The sequence below is a fragment of the Podarcis raffonei genome, chromosome 16, assembly GCF_027172205.1.
Source record: "Podarcis raffonei isolate rPodRaf1 chromosome 16, rPodRaf1.pri, whole genome shotgun sequence".
In the NCBI taxonomy this organism is placed as follows: domain Eukaryota; kingdom Metazoa; phylum Chordata; class Lepidosauria; order Squamata; family Lacertidae; genus Podarcis; species Podarcis raffonei.
Window position 1 is genome coordinate 2,070,684 of NC_070617.1, and position 20,781 is coordinate 2,091,464.

The 20,781-nt window shown below is 46.4% G+C and overlaps 1 protein-coding gene across 1 annotated transcript; it reads left to right on the plus strand.

The window, feature by feature from the left end:
* Positions 1–4,049: 4,049 nt before the first annotated feature.
* LOC128403593 (uncharacterized) lies at positions 4,050–7,225 on the plus strand. Its single transcript, XM_053368502.1, has 2 exons — positions 4,050–4,072; positions 6,086–7,225. Exon 2 carries the CDS (start codon positions 6,108–6,110, stop codon positions 7,185–7,187), a length of 1,080 nt encoding a protein of 359 aa, XP_053224477.1. The 5' UTR covers positions 4,050–4,072; positions 6,086–6,107; the 3' UTR covers positions 7,188–7,225.
* Positions 7,226–20,781: the final 13,556 nt, after the last annotated feature.

Here is a 20,781-nt window from a genome sequence, read left to right on the forward strand (position 1 = left end):
ATTACAGTGGTTCAGAGCTCGTGCTGTCCTTTAATGCTGCTTATGATGTTCCTTAACTCTGGCCCTCGCCCATCCATTCTGACTCCAGCCGTAACTTGAATTTGAGGATAATCATGTTTTTCTGATGGATTTTGGCCAATTTTTCTTTCCAGCTGATTTTCAGAAATGTGCTTGTATTAATCAGAAATGTGACAGATTTACGCAGCTAAAAGCTTTTAAAAGAGATGAGATTGAGTATGGGATTTTGATGGTATCCTGGCTGTCTCTGAGTGCAGATCTAGGTCATTGAGCCTGAGCTTCCACAGCCATTGCCCAGAAGATATGTTCTATGCTTATGATCTCTTGCTAACTATGCTGTTTTAAATGTGCATTTTATACTTTACTTCCTTCAGTAATGTTTTCTTTTGATTTCTTTTGTTAGCCTTTCTGTGTTAAATGTGCATTTTGTAGTTGACCTCTTTTGCAATGTTTTGTTTTGAAATCTTTGAGATGATATTTTAGTTTCCTGCTAATTATGTTACCTTGAATGTATACTTTGATGTTTAATGTGTTGTTAACCGCTTTGATATTTTTTCCCATAAAAATATAAAGTGGCATAAACATGAAATGAATGAAAAATGATTAAGATTTATCATTATTATTGAATAGGACGTCCCTATTTTCATCGGAGAAATCTTGGAGGGTACATTGTCATTCTCCAAACATACTCATGAATGTCGCTCTGTTCACTAGATGCAAAGAGACATCAAAACTATGTTCCTCTTCCTCTCCTTGGGGAGATTACACGCCTTAGATCTGTCAGAGTCTCAAGACATGAGCAGGCTCATCTAGAGAGAGATGCTCTTTCGGGTAGTTGGGTCCCAAGCCATTAAGCATTGACAGTTCATCCAGTTAAACCAGGGTGGTAGCGTTTTGGTATATTGCTGTGTGGAAGACATTGACACAGAAGCCACAGAATGCCCACATCAGATCAGCATCAGAGTCAACTGTTCTCCTTCAAACAGCAGCTGGCCCCAATCCCTGTGACAGGTCAGAAAAAGGACATGGGAGAAAGGTTTTTTTTGTTTGACATGAAGTAGCAAATGTTGCATTTAGCTTCTGTGACTAAGCCCTGCTGAATGCCCTACCCTTTCATGGATTGATAAAATCCTCCTTAAAGCCATCTGAGCTCATGGCTGTCACCATACCTTGTAGCAATGAAACCCTTAAGTTCATGAGAACATAGGAGCCCTGCTAGATCTGGTCAATGGCCCATCTAGTCCAGCATCCTATTCCCATGGTGGCCAACCAGATACCTGTGAGAAACCCCCCAAAAGGACCACAGCACAAGAGCCCTCTCACCTTCCATGGCTTCCAGCAGCTGCTATTCAGAAGCACCACAGCCTCCAACTGAATAAAATAAAATGCACATCCCAGAATAATTAGGACCCAAATGGAAGTAGCGCCGCAAACCATTTTGCCTATGACTCCACAAAATTGTCCTACCTGAAGATGCACAAATCATCTTGCCTGGAACTTGAAGAACCATTGTGCTTGGAGCTCCACAAACCATCTTCCCCGGAGCTCTATGGTTTCTTGGTGGATGCTCCATACAGTGGTACTTCGAGTTACAAACGCCTCAGGTTACGAACTCCACTAACCTGGAAGAGTTACCTCGAGTTGAGAACTTTGCCCCAGGATGAGAATGGAAATCGTGTGCTGGTGGCGCAGTGGCAGCAAGAGGCCCCATTAGTGAAAGCACACCTCTAGTTAAGAACAGTTTCAGGTTAAGAACAGACCTCCGGAAAGATCTGTGTTCGTAACTAGAGGTACCACTGTAACTGGAAAATTACATTGATAAGCTTTGAGCCTATCACAGGGTTTGCCTACAAAAATAATGAACAGATGGTTCAGGTTAACTGGGCAAGACAACGGACTTCTGATGGCATTTGACTAACCCAACCCAAAGTGGACTCATTAATGGTTCCTCATAACCCTGGGGGAAATGACAAGTGAGGTGCCGCAGAGTTCTGTCCTGGGCCTGTTGTTGTTCAATGTTTATATAAATGACTGGGATGAAGGAATTGAGGGGATGTTCATCAATTTGCAGAAGACACCAAACTGGGAGGGGTAGCCAATGCTGCAGAAGACAGAATCAGGATTCAAAATGACTGTAACAGTTTGGAGAATTGGGCCCAAACTAACATCATCATCATCATCATTTATTATTTATACCCTGCCCATCTGGCTGGGTTTCCCCAGCCACCCTGGGCAGCTTCCAACAGAATATTAAAATACAATAATCTATTAAACATTAAAAGCTTCCCTAAACAGGGCTGCCTTCAGATGTCTTCTAAAAGTCTGGTAGGTGTTGTTCTCTTTGACATCTGGTGGGAGGGTGTTCCACAGGGCAGGTGCCACTACCAAGAAGGCCCTCTACCTGGTTCCCTCTGACTTCACTTCTCGCAATGAGGGAACCGCCAGAAGGCCCTTGGCGCTGGACCTCAGCGTCTGGGCTGAACAATGGGGGTGAAGATGCTCCTTCAGATATACTGGGCCGAGGCCATTTAGGGCTTTCAAGGTCAGCACTAACACTTTGAATTGTGCTTGGAAACGTACTGGGAGCCAATGTAGGTCTTTCAAGACCTATGTTACGTGGTCTCAGTGGCCGCTCCCAGTCACCAGTCTAGCTGCCACATTCTGGATTAGTTGTAGTTTCTGGGTCACCTTCAAAGGTAGCCCCACATAGAGACCATTGCAGTAGTCCAAGTGGGAGATAATCAGAGCATGCACTACTCTGGCGAGACAGTCTGTGGCCAGGCAGGCAGGGTGTCAGCCATGAGGGTGGGTGACCTCTCCGTGCCACACACACACACACACACACACACCCCGCTCGCTGCACAGGTGGTCCCCTGGACACTCGCTGTGTCGGCGGCTAGCCCTGCCCCTGTGTCGCTCCAGTTGCTGGGGCAGGTAGCTCTGCCCCAGGTCTGTCACATGGAAGAAGGAGCAAGCTTTTCTCCTACTCTGGAGGGCAGGACTCTAACCAATGGTTTCAAGTTACAAGAAAGTAGATTCCAACTGAACATCAGGAAGATCTACTCATTCCCAACCCAATGCTCAAAGTCTCAGTGGGGTGGAAAGAAACCAGCCACTTCCTCTTTTGTGATTGTCCCATTATCTGCTCTTTTTAGATGGCAATTGGGATGTGATTTGACCAAAATTAATAAGTGGGCTTATCTAACAGCCCCCACCATCCAATTTCTCCTAAATAAAATTGAGCAGTGCCCCCAACTCTGTGATGGAGCCCAGCAGTGTTCCACTAAGGACAAGCAAAATAAAAGCCAAATGCATGAAGTTACATAAAGACCAACTACATTAAATTAAATGACGGATAGATTTGATCCAAGCTGGGAAGAGTGCACCCAATTGTTCTCTCCCAATTATTCTGTCTCTCGCTGCTTCTGAACACATTGTGAACAAGGGGTGTGACTCTTCCCCCTCCAATTCTCCAACTGGGAGAAGCTGGTCTGCCATAGAACGCACCCCCCAGTCCTTGTCTTCAGACCATTCCTTGACACTGGGGAACTCTGGGAACTGTAGCTCTCTAATGGAAATAGCCCCCTTAACAAACCACACCTCCCAGGATTCTTTGGGGGGAAGCGACAACTGTTTAAAGTGACATGACATTGTTCTAAATGTATCACACAGAGGGGAGTCCAATTCAGGTCCATTGATTTCAATGGGTCTGATTAGGACTTAGTTGGACACCACCCAGACTCAGCTGACACATCCGTGAAGATTGTGACCTCCTGGGGATTGGGGTGTCTATTTTTAGAACATTGGCCACGTATCTTAGTCAAGGAGGAGATTGGCATGAAATTGCCCGCAGCCATCGCAGAAGCAGAGCCTCAGAAAGGAGTGGCATGGGGGAAATGTAGAAATGCGTGATGAGCCTACTCCATTGTGTAAGGATGGAGTCATCCAGATTTACACACTGTATCCGGAGGCTGGGCTTCAGTAGAGGATAAAAAGCACTTGCTGTTCCTGGAGCCACTTAATTCCTTCCAGCAGCATCTCAGTGACCAATTGGGTAAGTCTCTTACAGCTGACACTAAGGAACTGCATGGTGGTGGGTGTAACTAGTCAAAGCAGTAGTAGATATATCTTTCATGCTTTGGGCAAATCTGTTTTAGATAAGACTGTAATAGTAGCATAAAACCAGCAAGGCAATTTCCAAAAGCCTTTTTTCTGCTAACCATAAAATGTAGGGGTGGTGTTTCTCCTCAGCCTCATAGTACTCTACTACTCATAGTTGCACTGCTACTACTAGTAATGTTAGTGTTAATGGGCTGTATCCAATGCTGGCTTTATGTGTAGACCCACCGAAAGCAATGGACTTTGGTCCATTGGTTTCATTGGGTCTACTTTGGCGTTGGAGATGCAAGCCAACATTTCAGCCCTTCCTATAGTAGTAGGAGACAATCAGTTTTATTGCTTCTCAATTAATTAGAAATATTGTGCTTCTTCTTGAGATCCTCCCCACAAGCCCTGATAGTTATTCCCCAGCCTCCTGCAGATTATCTGAATACAACTGGCTGGTGCCATTCAAATTATCCTAGGGATATAATGACAGGGTGAATAGGAACTTGGATAGGTGCACAAGATGGGGAAGGGCTCATAACTGAAATTGCATAAAGTGTAGACCATCCTCTGAAAAGTCTCCAAATGCCCACTTTCTTCTCCTCTCCTGTTTTCTCCCCAATCCAGACCAAAATACCTGGAGCTGAAGCTCTGGGGTTGTCTGAAGGTTGGAGGACACAGGGAATATGTGCTGCTGCTGCACTACCCTGTACATCAGCTGTTAGGTGGGGAGGCTGAGCAGCCTAAACAAAACCCCACTGCACCTCAGGTGTGTCTTCAGCATTCACCAAAAGCTGAAGTGAAGATGCTCTTATTTGGGGAGGGAATTCCCCAACCTAGGAGCTGCCACAGAGAAGGCCCTTTCCCAGGTCACCGCCACTCTGAATTTCTGAGAGTGGTAGAACTATGAGATGAAGCCCTCTATTGATTTTAACAATGTGGAGGGTTTGAGTAGGTGTTGGCTTTGGACTGCACTGGAGATGTCAAAATACCTGGGGCGTTGCATCCTCAAAGTAGCTTGCCATTACGTCAGTGTTCCGAATTTGTCAATGCCCCTTGTCCCTTGTGTAAGTCTTGCTAATTGCTCATCCTCCCACAGTCGCTAGTTATCAGGAACGCTCCCAATTTACATATTCAATGTACTGGGTGGAACATGTTCTTCCTTTTCCTTACAGGGGAAGAATGATTGGGGGAAATAGCAGGACTATCTTATCATGTTTGCTACTTTCGGTGGCTAAAGCTGCCATTTCCCAGGTCTTTTCCCCACCCCTCCAGATCTTTAGGAGTTAAATTTCAGGGGGGCGGGGTGGGGAAAACACAGGGTTGTATCTAACATTAGGAACACTACTTGTGGACCCCTTTAAATTTATGGACATGATTACTGAGGTCCATTGATTTCAATTAGTTTTATCCAGTGTTAGTTCTACTGAGAGTAGAGCCATTGAACATGATGGACATGACTAGCTTAAATCAATTAATTTTAATGGGTCTATCATGTAGTTGGATGAAACTCATTATTCCCTTGAAATACATCATTGATGTACAAAAGAAAGGACCTTCTTTGTGCTGGCTCCCAGATTCTGAAATATCCTCCTGGGGGAGGAATGCTTGTTGCCAATACTATGCTTTTTTCAGCACCGGGTTAAAACTTTTTAAAATTCACTCAGCCATTTTAGATTATGCTTTTATTAGTTGATAGAGTTATTTTATTCAACCTGAGTTTTATTGTTTCGTTATTGTTATTTGCATGACTAACTTAGACCCATTAAATTCAATGGGCTGTATCCAATGTTAGTTGTACTCAGCATAGACTTTGAAATCAACGGATGGACCCTTGTCCTAAATTCTTGGAGAGCCTCTGTCAATAATTGTAGACATACAACAAGCAAGGCAAATGGTTTAGATGTGTTTGTGTGATGGTATTTCTGAATGACAGGTGAAATCCATTCTTTCTTACCTGCAGGCTTTCTGGAACATCAGTAGAAATGGCTTCATTCAACAACCAGCAGCAGTGCAAACAGGCAACCACCTTGCCACCTGCACTGTGCAAAGCAGCACCAGAACCGTTGCCATGCCCTCAGCCAACACCATGTGGAGAGAAGCCTCCATGCAAGGAACCACCAGTAGTGGTCGTCCCAACTCCTTGCCCTCAGCCAACACCATGTCAAGAGAAGCCTCCATGCAAGGAGCCACCAGTAGTGGTCGTACCAACTCCTTGCCCTCAGCCAACACCATGTCAAGAGAAGCCTCCATGCAAGGAGCCACCAGTAGTGGTCGTTCCAACTCCTTGCCCTCAGCCAACACCATGTCAAGAGAAGCCTCCATGCAAGGAGCCACCAGTAGTGGTCGTTCCAACTCCTTGCCCTCAGCCAACACCGTGTCCTCAACAAAAGCAGCCATGCAAAGAGCCACCAGTAGTGATTTGTCCTCAGCCAACACCATGTCCTCAGGAGAAGCCTCCCTGCAAGGAGACACCAATAGTGGTCGTCCCAACTCCATGCCCTCAGCCAACACCATGTGAAGAGAAGCCTCCATGCAAGGAGCCGCCAGTAGTGGTCGTTCCAACTCCTTGCCCTCAGCCAACACCATGTCAAGAGAAGCCTCCATGCAAGGAACCACCAGTAGTGGTTGTTCCAACTCCTTGCCCTCAGCCAACACCGTGTCCTCAGCAAAAGCAGCCATGTAAGCAGCCACCAGCAGTGATTTGTCCAACTCCATGCCCTCAGCCAACACCATGTGAAGAGAAGCCTTCCTGCAAGGAGACACCAGTAGTGGTCGTCCCAACTCCTTGCCCTCAGCCAACACCATGTCAAGAGAAGCCTCCCTGCAAGGAGCCACCAGTAGTGGTTGTCCCAACTCCATGCCCTCAGCCAACACCATGTCAAGAGAAGCCTCCATGCAGGGAGACACCAGTAGTGGTTGTACCAACTCCATGCACAGAGAAGCAGCCTCCCTGCAAGGAGCCAGCCACTGTCCCATGTTGCCCACCTGAGGCAAAATGCCCACCCCCTTGCGATCAACAGCAGAAGAAGCAACCTTGCCAGTGGCCTCACCAGCAGAAGTAAGCAAGCATGAGAAACAACAACAGCGCAGGAAGTCAGCATGAGCAGCTTTCAATATACCTCATCCTTTTTGTTTATTTAAATTCCTTTTAAAACCCTTCTGTTAATATATTCCCCATGTTGTTCTCCATATGATAATAGTAGTAGACAGCATAATTGCCACCAGCAAGTTACATTTACATTGCTTCAAGAGGAAGTGTTTTGGAGTTAGGCTGTCAAATTTGGCTTTTGGTGGAGATGCAATGAGCTCTTAGTTTCTTCCTTCTTGGGGATGCCTCAGATGGCAAAAGTTCCTCCCATTTCCCCTGATTTATCCAATGTAGCATGGTACTCTCTTGTGCGATGGAGGACATTGTCCCGTTGTCAGTACTGAAGTAAAATTCAACTGTTAGTTTGGTTGGATTCTGTACGAAGGATAGGAGAAGCCATCTCATCCTTTCCTGGGTATCCCTGTTTCTTCAATATTTATTATTGCTTAATGATTATATTGTTGATCATGCAGTTCTTAAAATAGGGAAGACCCCTGCCATATAAGTCCCATCCTACCTGGAATGGTGAAATGAATACCAGTTGCTGGAGAATAGGTGTGGAAGAGGGATGTTGAACCCATGCCTCAATTGTTGGCTTCCCTAAGAGATTTGATTGACTAGTGTGGGAAGCAGGGGGCTGAACTAGGTTTGATCCAGCGGGGTTTTCCTTACATTCATGAGCGAATCCCATTTCCTACATGTACTTTTCCTTATCCACCCACCCCAAATGATTAGTAGGCAAATAGCGAGGACTGTTTCTGCCTTCATTAAATACATCCTTATTGAAATGTTGGCAGAGAACGTAATAATCAAAGCTTCTCATCTGAGGCAACACGTTAAACTTCAAAAAGAAATTGTTCCCAGTGATGCCCGAGTATTATTTTACTGTGAATTTAATTAAGGTAATTGACACAAAAGGAAGCGGATTTTATTGGATGGCTTTTGTGCCATGATTGCGAAGGGGTGATCATGGCATCGCCAGGAAGCTGATGACATGTCCCAAATCTTAATGTTTATTATTCATCCATCTGTATATTCTTCTGGGATTAAATGGATTGTTCCTAAATCTCTGAACTTCTGAAATACAAATAAAAAGCCTCAACGTGAATTTGAATCCGGAGATTTGTTTTTGGTGGGGAATGTGACTGTATGAAGGGCAGTATAAAAATACCTATATAAAATAAATTAAGAATGTGCAAAGAAAGACTTCCGCAGTCCCTCCAGAAGATTCCAACTTGGGTAAAACTTCTTTTTTAAGAAAAGCTCAACTTTTGACTTCTTGAAATATGACAACCCTACTGTTTGGACAAGGTCACAATTATTGGTATAACAGTTGGTTTAGCACCGCATTGATGCCAGCAAACATTAGAGGGGAGGGCTGTAACTGAGTTACAGCCTGCTTTGCATGCAAACGGCTCCAGGTTCAATTCTTGGCATCCCCACGTAAGGGCTGAGAAGGGCACCCTGCCTGAAACCCTGGAGAGGCCCTGCTAGTCAGAGTAAGCAATATTGGGTTAGATGGAGCTAAGGTCCTGCTTTAGTATCAGGCAGCCTCCCATGTCCCAGTCAACCCCAGCCACTATAGCCAATGGCCAGGGATGGTGGGAGGAGTCCTTGTGAAAGGGGAGGATCTACAAAATGGAATTTTCACCCACATGTTTCCTTAGTCACTTCATGATGCAGCTTTACTTGCGCCAAAACTTGCACATCACCATGTGGGGATAAGCATGGTCAACTGCAATGGGAAGTGTGGAGAAGCAGGGTGGGTAACATGGGCAAAGCAGAGTCAATTGCATGGGAATAATACGATCAATGGCATGGGAAAGTGTGGCGAAGCATGGACAATGGCAATATACAATTGCCTTGTGCCAATGGCCTTCTGAATCGTTGCCAGTGGAAATGAAAGGGGGAGAGATTCAGTTGCCAAGTCTTCAGCTATCTTGACATTTATTGGGGGTTACTTCACTTCTTGAGGGTTACTTCACGGTGTCAATTTGCCAAGTGGAAAAAGTACTACCAGGCACCTCAGCGCCAACCAACTGAAGTCCATAGCAAGGCCAAAGACGCTACATGAAGAAAGGGTGGGAGGGCTGGAAATCTGCGGCACGAGGCTGAAAGGGAAGCCTCAGAGTTGCACCGAGGCTTAAATCGGCCCCGCTTGGCCGCTTGGTGACATGACCTGGCCAGGGTCTCTCCCAGCGGGACGCGGGATATCGTCCCGCCCCCACGCTGAGGCAGGAGGAGGCTAGGTGACCCGACCGCAACCCGGCCCCAGGCAGAAGTGGACCCGATTTATTACTCCAGTCCTGGATTCCTATCATCTCATATTCTCCTGATGAAACATGGGAGGCAAGAGTGTGGCGGCAAAAGTTGCTTTGTCAAGAGCAAAGGAAGAAAGCTGATAACTGGCTTCTTCGTTTGTGCTGGGTTCCAGGAAGACTCCACCGAACTACCCAAACCTGCTCAACCACTAGGTCTTCCAAATTCTTAATTGCATCTCCCTGTCTTTCTAAGAACGGGCAAGTATGGACAGTGATTCTTACATTTTGGCTTGAGAGAGGCCTAGCCTCTTAAGCATCAGGCATAGCAGCATTAATTGCTTTGCACAGCATCGTTAATGGATATAGGCCAGGGGTTCCCACACTGGGCAGTAGAGCCTAGGGTGGCTGTGGGGTTACCCGAGGGAGGTGCTAAGAGGCAAGAAGGCAGCAGGGGATGCCGGAATAATAATAATAATAATAATAATAATAATAATAATAATAATAATAATTTGTTATTTATACCACACCCATCTGGCTGGGCTTCTGCAGCCATTCTGGACGGCTTTCAACAAAATATTAAAATATTGTAATGCATCAAACATTAAAAGCTTCCCTAAAGAGGGCTGCCTTCAGATGTCCTCTAAAAGTCTGGTAGTTGTTGTTCTGTTTGACATCTGGTGGGAGGGCGTTCCACAGGGAGGACGCCACCACCGAGAAGGCCCTCTACCTGGTTCCCTGTAACTTGGCTTCTCACAGGGAGGGAACTACCAGAAGGCCCTCGGCGCTGGACCTCAGTTTCCGGGCAGAACAATGGGGGTGGAGACGCTCCTTCAGGTATACAGGACCGAGGCCGTTTAGGGCTTTAAAGGTCAGCACCAACCCTTTGAATTGTGCTCGGAGACGTAGTTGACTACCAGACTTTGAAAAGCTGTTCTCACTGGATCAAGTTCATATTTTATTATTTTTTAATTAATTAAATTGAGTAGTTTTCACTGGATTTTGAATAAATGTGCAATTAGCTGCTACTGTTAGGAATTTATGTTATTATATTCTTTAGTGGGTCATGCAAGCTGCTATTCTGGGTAGGGGAAGATTCACCAGGGATGAATTGGGCACTGGCCCCAAACAGTCTGGGAACCACTGGTAGAGGCCCTTGGCAGAGTAATAGCAGCAAAAAATGTCCTCCCAAGATTAAATGCCTTCCCACCAGCAGATTGGATTGTTAAGATCACAGAAAGGAAGGTCATCCCTAGCAAAGATTTTTTTTTTTCTGTCTGGTGTAAAGAAGTATATATCCTTCAGAATATCTAGATTTATTGCTAAGCCTCTACAAATCCTTGCTATGAAACTTCAAGCAGGTATGGGAAATTATTTATCCAATGCTTTTTTTCCTGAGGGTACGCAGGGGTACGCATACCCCTAAACAGTTTGTGAATCTTGGTACTTTTGTCCATTTACTGTATTTATTTTTCCCGATTTGAACTATAAAATGGTGGCTTTCTTGAGTCAAAATGAGAGTAACCCTAAACTTTTTTTTAAGGAAAAAAAGCACTGGATTTATCCTTTAAAGATTAAGGAGCAGAAATGTAAATCTCTATTGCTGTTGTTGTTATCTGCTAAAACACAATAAACTAACTCACTGACTGGCTGAAATGATGTCTGTGTTCTATGGAGCTTACAGAATTTTCATAGGAAATTTTTGTGTTTTGGGAACACACACATACACACATATAATGTCCAGTAGCACCTTAGAGACCAACTAAGTTTGTTCTTGGTATAAGGCTTTGTCTGCATGCACACTTCTTCAGATACACTTTGTTTTTTGGAACAGAGAGGAAGCTTTCAGGTACCCTGAATGTTTCCCCATAAGCCTACCTTCTTTGCTCCAGTGTGTCTATAGTTTACCATCTGCTTGGGCACCAAATTTGGCACATAGCTGTAAATTTCCTGCATTAGCAAGGTGTTAGACCAGATGACCGCTGAGGACTCTTCCAGCTCCATGATTCTAGGATCACTGACTCCACATCGTTGGGTGCTGGGATGTGAGGAATGTGTGAAATGGATGGAGAATGTGCCGCCCACGTCCAGAGCAAGTGTACTACCTGATCCTTCACATAATAGGGGGGAGTGGGAGAACGGTATAGAGTTGAAGTCTGGCTGAGGCCACATTCACACCATGCATTTAAAGCACCTTAATACCTCTTGAAGCTGTCATGGCTTCCCACAAATAATGAGAACTATAGTTTGCTAAGCGTGCAGAGAGGTACTAGGAAACTCCTCTTCCAGTGCTACAATTCCCAAAAATCCCTATGAAGAGGGATTGGGTGTTAGAATCATAGAATCATAGAGTTGGAAGAGACCACAAGGGCCATCGAGTCCAACCCCCTGCCAAGCAGGAAACACCATCAGAGCACTCCTGACATATGGTTGTCAAGCCTCTGCTTAAAGACCTCCAAAGAAGGAGACTCCACCACACTCCTTGGCAGCAAATTCCACTGTCAAACAGCTCTTACTGTCAGGAAGTTCTTCCTAATGTTTAGGTGGAATCTTCTTTCTTGTAGTTTGGATCCATTGCTCCGTGTCCGCTTCTCTGGAGCAGCAGAAAACAACCTTTCTCCCTCCTCTATGTGACATCCTTTTATATATTTGAACATGGCTATCATATCACCCCTTAGCCTCCTCTTCTCCAGGCTAAACATGCCCAGCTCCCTTAGCCGTTCCTCATAAGGCATCGTTTCCAGGCCTTTGACCATTTTGGTTGCCCTCCTCTGGACACGTTCCAGTTTGTCAGTGTCCTTCTTGAACTGTGGCGCCCAGAACTGGACACAGTACTCCAGGTGAGGTCTGACCAGACTGTTAAGCCACCCTGGACATTGGGCTGGCACTGCAAGGCTGCAATGGCAATATAGGAATTTGCCTTATACTAAGTCAAACCATTGGTTCATCTAGTTCAGTGTTGCCTTCACTGACTGGCAGGGGCTGCCCAGGGTTTCAGACCTAGAGATGCCAGGGATTGTGACCTGAGACTTTCTGCATGCAAGGGAGATGATCTACAGCTGAGCCACAGCCCTTTCCTAATGTTGGACTAGGCAAGCTGTTGGTCTGATCCAACAAGACTCTAATGTTGTTGCTTTTTCTTAAAATAATAATAAATAAAACCAGTAAAACATCTTAGCAAGGCTCCACACATTGCTACCAGGTGAAACCTCTAATGATTCAAAAGGTTTGAAATACCTTTAAACCGCAGACACTTAACATCAGTTCAGTCAGTGACCTAGCTTTGTTACGATTGCTGACGGAGTGGATCAGAATCAGAGGAACTGTGGGATCAGGTGTGAGTGTTGACAAATAAGATGTAAACATCCTTCTGGGTCTGGGGTGCCCTGAAGTCCTTTGGTTTGTTTAGAGTAGCTCTTTTGGTGTGGCTAAAGTTTCCTTTTGATGTGGCGAAAGCCGCCATTGGGTGCATCTAGAACAGTCCTTTGGTGTGGCTACAGTATCCCTTTGGTGTGCCTAGAATAGCTGTTTGGTATGGCTAGAGAAGCCCTCTGGTATGTTTAGAACAGCCCTATAATGTTTCTAGAACAGTGCTTTGTTGTGCTTAGAACAGCCCCTTTGTTGTATCTAGAACAGCCCTTTGGTGTGCATAAAAGAGCCATTTGGTGTGCCTGCAGTGTTAGAATTCCTGCTCCGTGATTGCAGTCATGGGATTGTTGTCTTTCACATGACGGTATATCTTTCGACTCCACAGAGTGGGAAGTGATGGAGACAGGATGTTTGTGTTACTGTGTTCCGTGAAGTGGGACAATTGTCCTTTGTTTTTTCTCGTTGCTGTCTGATGCTAGATAGAGAGGGAGCCATGTTGCAGTGCTCCGTGTGTGTTTATATGTAAATAAAGTAGATTAGCCAAAATGCAGAGTTGCTGAGGTCTGTCACGCAAGTTGCGAAGACTCTGTGGATCCCTAAGTGTGCCGATGTCTGTTGGCAGCGGTCGCTGTGATGTTCGGGCAGAAGAAAGCTTTTGAAGCTCCCGAATGATCGATCAGGAGGGAGGGAACATGCCAGCTGGGCATGTGTCTCTGCCAGGGTCCTACTCGAGTGTAGGCTGAGCTCCTGACATGGAGCAGCCCTTTGGGTTTCCTACGCGTGAAACCATACCATACCATATAACAAACACAGGAAATCAACCTAGCAGAAGAAAGATAGATCTGTGCTAAATGCAAAGAATGATACATAGAGACACAAATGCGGGCAGCTGACTGCAGGAAGCGTTTTATTGATAGGCTTTCATTTCTGGAAGACTGCATTGGCTATGAGGGATACAATGATAGAATCGTAGAGCTGAAACGGACGCAAAATCCAACCACCCGCAATGCAGGAACCACAGCTTCAGCACTGTTTCCCTTGTTGGCTGTCTTGATGGTGCTGGTGGTGCTGGTGGTGCTGGTGATGAGAGCCGCCATCCTTGGCCGACTGGCAGTGGCCTTGGCTTCCGCCACCGGACCCGTGGCAAGGTTTCCCAGGGCACTGAGGTTCAACCTGACCTTGGCACGGATTCCCAGGGCATTGAGGTTCAACCTGCCCTTGGCACGGATTCCCAGGGCACTGAGGTTCAACCTGCCCCTGGCACACTGGCGCTGGGCCCGTCTTCCCACATCCTGAAGAAGCAGACCCGCAGAAGGTGGGTGGGCAGGAAGGAGGCTGCTTACACTGCTGTGACATCTTCTTCTGTTGATTTCGGGAGACCTGAAATGAAACCAGGCTGTAAGTTCCAGCAGCTCTCAGTCACAGGCAGTGATCTATGTCTTGACATAAGTCACCTTGGAACTAAGGGTCTCCTTAAGGAAATGAGTGAGCCCAGGTTATTTTGCAACGGGCCCCAGATCTCCTGCTTACTCCCCCTTGGGGAAATAAATTAAATTATCTTTGTTTACAGTGACCCCCCAGCCACGCACTTGTAAAGGGCCACAGTTCAGCAGAAAATCATCTGCCGAAGCTGCAGAGCCCCAAGGGTGAAACCGGGGACCTTCTCCATGGACAGCTGGTGCTCCGTCAGCAAGCTACAGTCTTTCCCTGAAAAAACAAAGCTCATCCACACTTCCACTTGCCCCACCACTTTCCTTGTGAAAACACACTCTTTACCACTGAATCGGAGCAAACAACAGTCAAGTTTTCTGCGGAATGATGTTTGCTCCAGTTGAACAGCAAAGAGTGAGATTTTCCAAGCAGAGTGACGGGGCACATAGAAAAGCTCTTGGAGCCCAAAGTTAGGTTCTAATCCTCAAGGTTCTGAAAAAAGAGCTGATTTAAATAGGAAGCCAGGGCTGTCTTAAGCATATGTGGTGCCGGGGTGCAAGGATCCACCCGGCGCCCCCCCCCCAGCTTGCCCAGTCCCAGGCGTGCAGGAGGGCAGAGCTGGCCGGCTGCCTCAGCATCTCACTGGCTTGGTCGCCCCCAAACTCGCGGCACAGAGCCGCCTGCAGCAGAAGAGCCTGCCACAGCGCTCTGACCAATGGGTGGACTTTTCCCCGGACTCAACTCTCGGGCCCCAGATTCTTGGCCTGGCGCCCCTGAGAGCCCAGCATCTGGGTGCCTGAGAGCCCAGCACCCCTAGCGCCTATGGGTAAGACGGCCCTGTAGGAAACTGCCTTATACCAAGATAGAACACTGCACTGTCTAACTCAGCATCAGCCACACTGGTTGGCAGCAACTCTCCAAGATTTCAAGCTGAGAGTCTTTCCCAGGCATTGCTGGAGACTCCACAGGTTGAACCAGGGACCTTTTGCATGCAAAATAGATGCTGTACAATGGGTTGGGTTACTGTGTTCTGTGCAAAATTCAGTACTTTCAAATCAAACAAGCGAAAAGGACAGTGGTGGGTTTGCAATGTAGCAGCACAGCTTCAGAAACCAATTCTAGGGATGGGGGAAGAAGTGGAAATGCTTATTAAACCAGAAGGAAGCCAACCTTTACAATTCATGCATTTCTGAATTTTGCAATGCCAAGATCTCCAACAGCAAAATGTGTACAAAAACATAAATAAATGTACACAAAGGAAAATATTTAGGTAAAAAGAGGATATGAGAAAACATTACATTGGCAGAAAATGCTTGCAAATCCCTGCATACAAAAATTGACATATTAAGAAAAATGCACGCCGGAAAGTGTAGGGATTTTCATGTGATTTAAATGAAACAGAATTTCAAACTGGTGCAGAAAAGGTGAGAAACAGAGAAACGGAAATGAAATATTCATCTATCCCTAAGCCATTGTGTTTCAACTTTTCAATGCCTGTTGAGAACTTTTCTATTCCACCCGGCCTGTGCAGACAAGTAAGAAGACATCTGAGCTTATTTCTGTTTCTTCTACTTCTATGAAATAGCAGTATATTTTTAAAAATAAATAAATAAACCCAGGGAGAAATTTTGGAGGAGGAGAATTACAGGCGCATTCTTACTCAAAAGTAAATGCTCTGTTTTAGGAGCAACCACAGCTAAGTAAAGTGGTATTGTTCTCTCTCCTGAGATTAAGATTCAGAAAGTCATAAGTTTCAGAAACTGGCATGCGGCCTCCAACTCTGGCCATGAAATGGCAGGAAGAAGCTGATGAAAAGTTTTCCTTATCGGCACAGAGAAATTAAAGCCAAAAACCAACTTACCCAACAATATGCCAACACAGGTGAGTTGAGAAGGAGAGCTGGGTGCTTTTCCGAGTGTGGAAAAGAAGGGCTTTATATAGGCCTTCTAAGCACTGTCTCATCAGGAAATGAGGATGACGCTGGTCCTACAAGTCAATTGAGATTGACACATGGAGAATCCACCCTTCTGACATTGTCAGGGCCTTTTTCACCCGATTCTCTACTTTTTCCAAGAAGAAAAGAATAACGAGGGGCACCACCCTTTGCAAGAACAACATGTCCAATTTAATTCATGTCTTGAAAGATCCCTTAAGAAAGGGCACATGTAGGATTTACAACCCCGCCATCCTGTCTGGCAAAGGACTCATGGGCAGAAGAACCATCCCAGTGCTGTCAGAAGAAGGAACTTGATACATTCAACTGGACCACTCCCAAAGTGTCTGGCTTGCGGTGGGGTGCGGAGTAAGGGATGAAATCAGCACTAGTCCTGCTCAGAGTAGACCTGATGAATCCGAGGTTCATGAACTTCAATGGGCCTAGTCTAAGCAGAACCTAGTTGAAGACCACCCTGAGAGATTATAGCTGCTGGGTGCTCTCTGGGGCAAAAATGGTCCCATTTCCGAATCCTTGAGTTAGGGAAGACGTCTTCAGTTTGCCCAAGCTTGGGAAGCAGAGGTCAGAATAAAACTGCCTGCCTTCTCGTGCATTTATACATAAATCTATGACGCAGTCTGTGGGAAGTGGTGGAAGTGCTCCAGGGGGCAAGTGAATTGTTTAAGAACTTAAGAGCACCAAGTATTGCAGTATTCAGGCATTTTTAGTTCAGAAGAGGGTTTGAGAAGCTTTCGTGTTCTTACTGAAGGGTGAATTGCCCTGGCGGTAATAATAAGCAGGATTTAAGCCCAAAATGGTGAAGAATAAAAGTAAGCAGGATCCTTCCTTCCTTCCTTCCTTCCTTCCTTCCTTCCTTCCTTCCTTCCTTCCTTCCTTCCTTCCTTCCTTCCTCTGTCTTCTCTCCTCTCTCCTCTCTCTTTCTCCTTCCTTCCTTCCTTCCTTCCATCCATCTCTCTCTCCTTCCTTCCTTCGATCCTTTCCTTCCTTCCTTTGATGCTTCCTTCCTTCCTTCCTTCCTTCCTTCCTTCCTTCCTTCCTTCCTTCCTTCATTCCTCTCTGTCTTCTCTCCTCTCTTCTCTCTCTCTCCCTCACCATTTCTCCCTCCTTCCCTCCCCCACCCCTTTCTCTCTATGTGTCACCCATTTCCTTTTTCTCTTCCTGCAACCCATTCTCTCTCCACCTCCACCCCCAACCCTGCAGAATGACTGCCAGTAACAATACTGAGCTAGATGGTCTGGCTCAAGAGCATATAAGGAGAGCCCTGCTGGGTGGGCTAGGGGTTCAGCTAGTCCAGCATGCTGTTCTCACAGTGGCCAGCCAGATACCCCTGGGAAGCCTGCAAGCACAATCTGAGTGCAACAGCGCTCTGCCCACATGGACTCTGTCCAGTCACAGCAATTGGAATTCAGAAGCATCACTGCCTCTAATTGTGGAGGCAGAGTGTAGTCATCATGGCTAGCAGCCTTTGATGGCCTCACCTTCCATGAATTTGTCTAATCCTCTTTCAAAGCCGTCCAAGTTGGTGGTCCTCACTGCCTCCTGGGGCAAGAAGTTCCACAGTCTAACTATGTGTTGTATAAAAAGGACTTGCTTTTATCTTTCCTGAATCTTCCAAGGTTCAGCTTCACTGAATGCCCATGAGTTCTCTATCAACTCCCTCCATGGCACACATGGCTTTACAGAGCCTAGGGCTTGCCTATCAGAAGGTTGGCGGTTCGAATCCCCACGACGGGGTGAGCTCTCGTTGCTCGGTCCCTGCTCCTGCCAACCTAGCAGTTCGAAAGCACGTCAAAGTGCAAGTAGATAAATAGGTACCACTCCGGCGGGAAGGTGAACGGCATTTCTGTGCGCTGCTCTGGTTCGCCAGAAGCGGCTTAGTCATGCTGACCACATGACCCGGAAGCTGTACACCGGCTCCCTTGGCCAATAAAGCGAGATGAGCGCCGCAACCCCAGAGTCAGTCACAACTGGACCTAATGGTCAGGGGTCCCTTTACCTTTATCTATCATGTTACATCTTACTTGTCTTTACTCTAAACTAAAAAGTCCCAAATGATGTGACCTTTCCTCATCAGGGAGTCATTGGTAATTTCTTTCCCCAACTCTACAATATCATTTCTGAGGGCCCATGCAGATGGTACTACGTCCGTTCAGTGGCATATCAAATTTTAAAAGGATCTCAGCTAGCCAGCACTGGAGAAGACCTCTGCCAGGTGGGCATCCTTTAGCAGATAACCATGTGGGGACAAGACTCCAAATATTTCAGATACCAGTTAAAAAGTCAGCCATGGCAGTTTGCTGCAACATTAATCAGCTGGCATGACCAGACCCTGTCCTCTTCTGTTGTCCTCTCGCAAGCAGGTTCTGCTCTCTCATAAAATTGGGAACATTCTCATAGAAAAGGGTGTTTGCTTCAGGAAAGGAAACATATCCTTCTCATAAAACTCTAGCAGTGACAACGGGGTGGATATGAGCTTAAATTACCAGAGAGTCACATCACGTCAGACTTAAATCACTGGAGACTCACATCTCTTTCCTTCAGTGGTCAAGAGACCTATAAAAGATCTTCCCTTCCCAGCTTTCACCAACCATTCTTCTGCTTCTGCCTTCTTCCATCCTTCTCAGTGGACCGTGTTGGGTAAGTGGACTACTGTTTCTATTATTAAGAGATTCTGGATGGCTGCCATCAGTAGAGGGCTGACATATCTTGCTGGGAATACCTACCAGTTTAGACAATGCTAACAGAGGAGTCGACAGGTTCATGGAGGAGAAGGAAGAGGAGATGTCTCTCATCTCTTAACCATGATGCTTAAAGATCAACTCCATGTCATGTATACCACTCAGTTCCAGAATCTGGGTGTATCCCTAGTGGAGAGGACTGCCAACGTCATGCCTATCAGGGTTCAGCCCTTACAAACACCTGGAAGCTGTGGTCACTCCCTCCAAGAGCGGAAGTGTTGGGTGCAGATATCCCTTCCTCAGGACTGGAGGTTGCTCCATCAGCTGATTGGGTGTGAAGAAAGTGGATAGGTATATGTTTCTCTCTCTACAGTGGTACCTTGGGTTACATACGCTTCAGGTTACAGCCTCCGCTAACCCAGAAATAGTGCTTCAGGTTAAGAACTTTGCTTCAGAATGAGAACCGAAATCGTGCTCCGGCGGCGTGGCAGCAGCAGGAGGCCCCATTAGCTAAAGTGGTGCTTCAGGTTAAGAACAGTTTCAGGTTAAGTACGGACCTCCGGAACGAATTAAGTACTTAACCTGAGGTACCACTGTATCTCATGGATATACAATTAAGTTGAATGTTGGAAGATTCAGGATAGACAAAGGGAAGGCCTTCTTCACACATGCTATGAAGTTCTCTCCCACTAGAGGTAGTGATGGCCACCAACTTGGATGGCTCTGAAAAAGGATTTGACACATTCCTGGAGGAGATCTGTCAGCAGCTATCAGTGACTCTCTCCGTGGTTGATTGGGTTTAAAAGAGGATTGGACAAATTCATTGAGCAAATATGGCTATATTCTCCATTCGCTGTTGGAGACAGGATGCCTCTGAAAAATTCCAGTTGCTGGGAATCGCTGGTGAGGAGAGTGCTATTCCACTCAGGCCACTGTAAGAACAGAATGTGGGACTTGACGGTCTATTGGACTAATCCAGCATGGTTCTTACGTTCTTATGGAATCCCCAAGTCCAGAGGCAGTCTACCTAGACTCCTAGGATCATAGGGTTCTGTGGCCACTGTGAGAACAGGATGCTGCAGGGATCTTCTTTGGTTCCTGTGGAGGCACATCACTGATCATTGTGGTCTATAGGGCACTGGATTAGATGAAGTCTACTGTCTTGCAACCAGTCCAAAGTGGTTGCCCAGAAAATCAGCTTCTTGGCCTCAGTGTTGCCTTTGTTGAACCCAGCAGGGAGGTGGATGGGGACAATATTAGAATTAGCTGGTGTGACCTGCCATTGCCTCTCTGGTGCTCCCTACTGTTGGGCTCCTTGCCTTCCACCCTACAGGCCCCAATGGGCCCCTGCCACCACAGGGCCCTGGGGTTAAAAGTCCGGTTGAAAAAAGTTGCAAGTGGTTGCAAGTTGCTTTGAGGCATTAATGGTAGTCATTGGAATAATTGCAAGAGAGAGAGAAAGGAAGGAAGGAAGGAAGGAAGGAAGGAAGGAAGGAAGGAAGACTTTTGGTTCCACCTGCCATTGGCTTTCTGACTCGCCCTACTGTCTCCCTAAAGGGAGGCGGGTTGCGCTGTGGGTTAAACCACAGAGCCTAGGAATTGCCGATCAGAAGGTCGGCGGTTCGAATCCCCGCAATGGGGTGAGCTCCCGTTGCTCGGTCCCTGCTCCTGCCAACCTAGCAGTTCGAAAGCACGTCAAAGTGCAAGTAGATAAATAGGTACTGCTCCAGCGGGAAGGTAAACAGCATTTCTGTGCGCTGCTCTGGTTCACCAGAAGCGGCTTAGTCCTGCTGGCCACATGACCCGGAAGCTGTACGCTGGCTTCCTAAGCCAATAAAGCGAGATGAGCACCGCAACCCCAGAGTCGGCCATGACTGG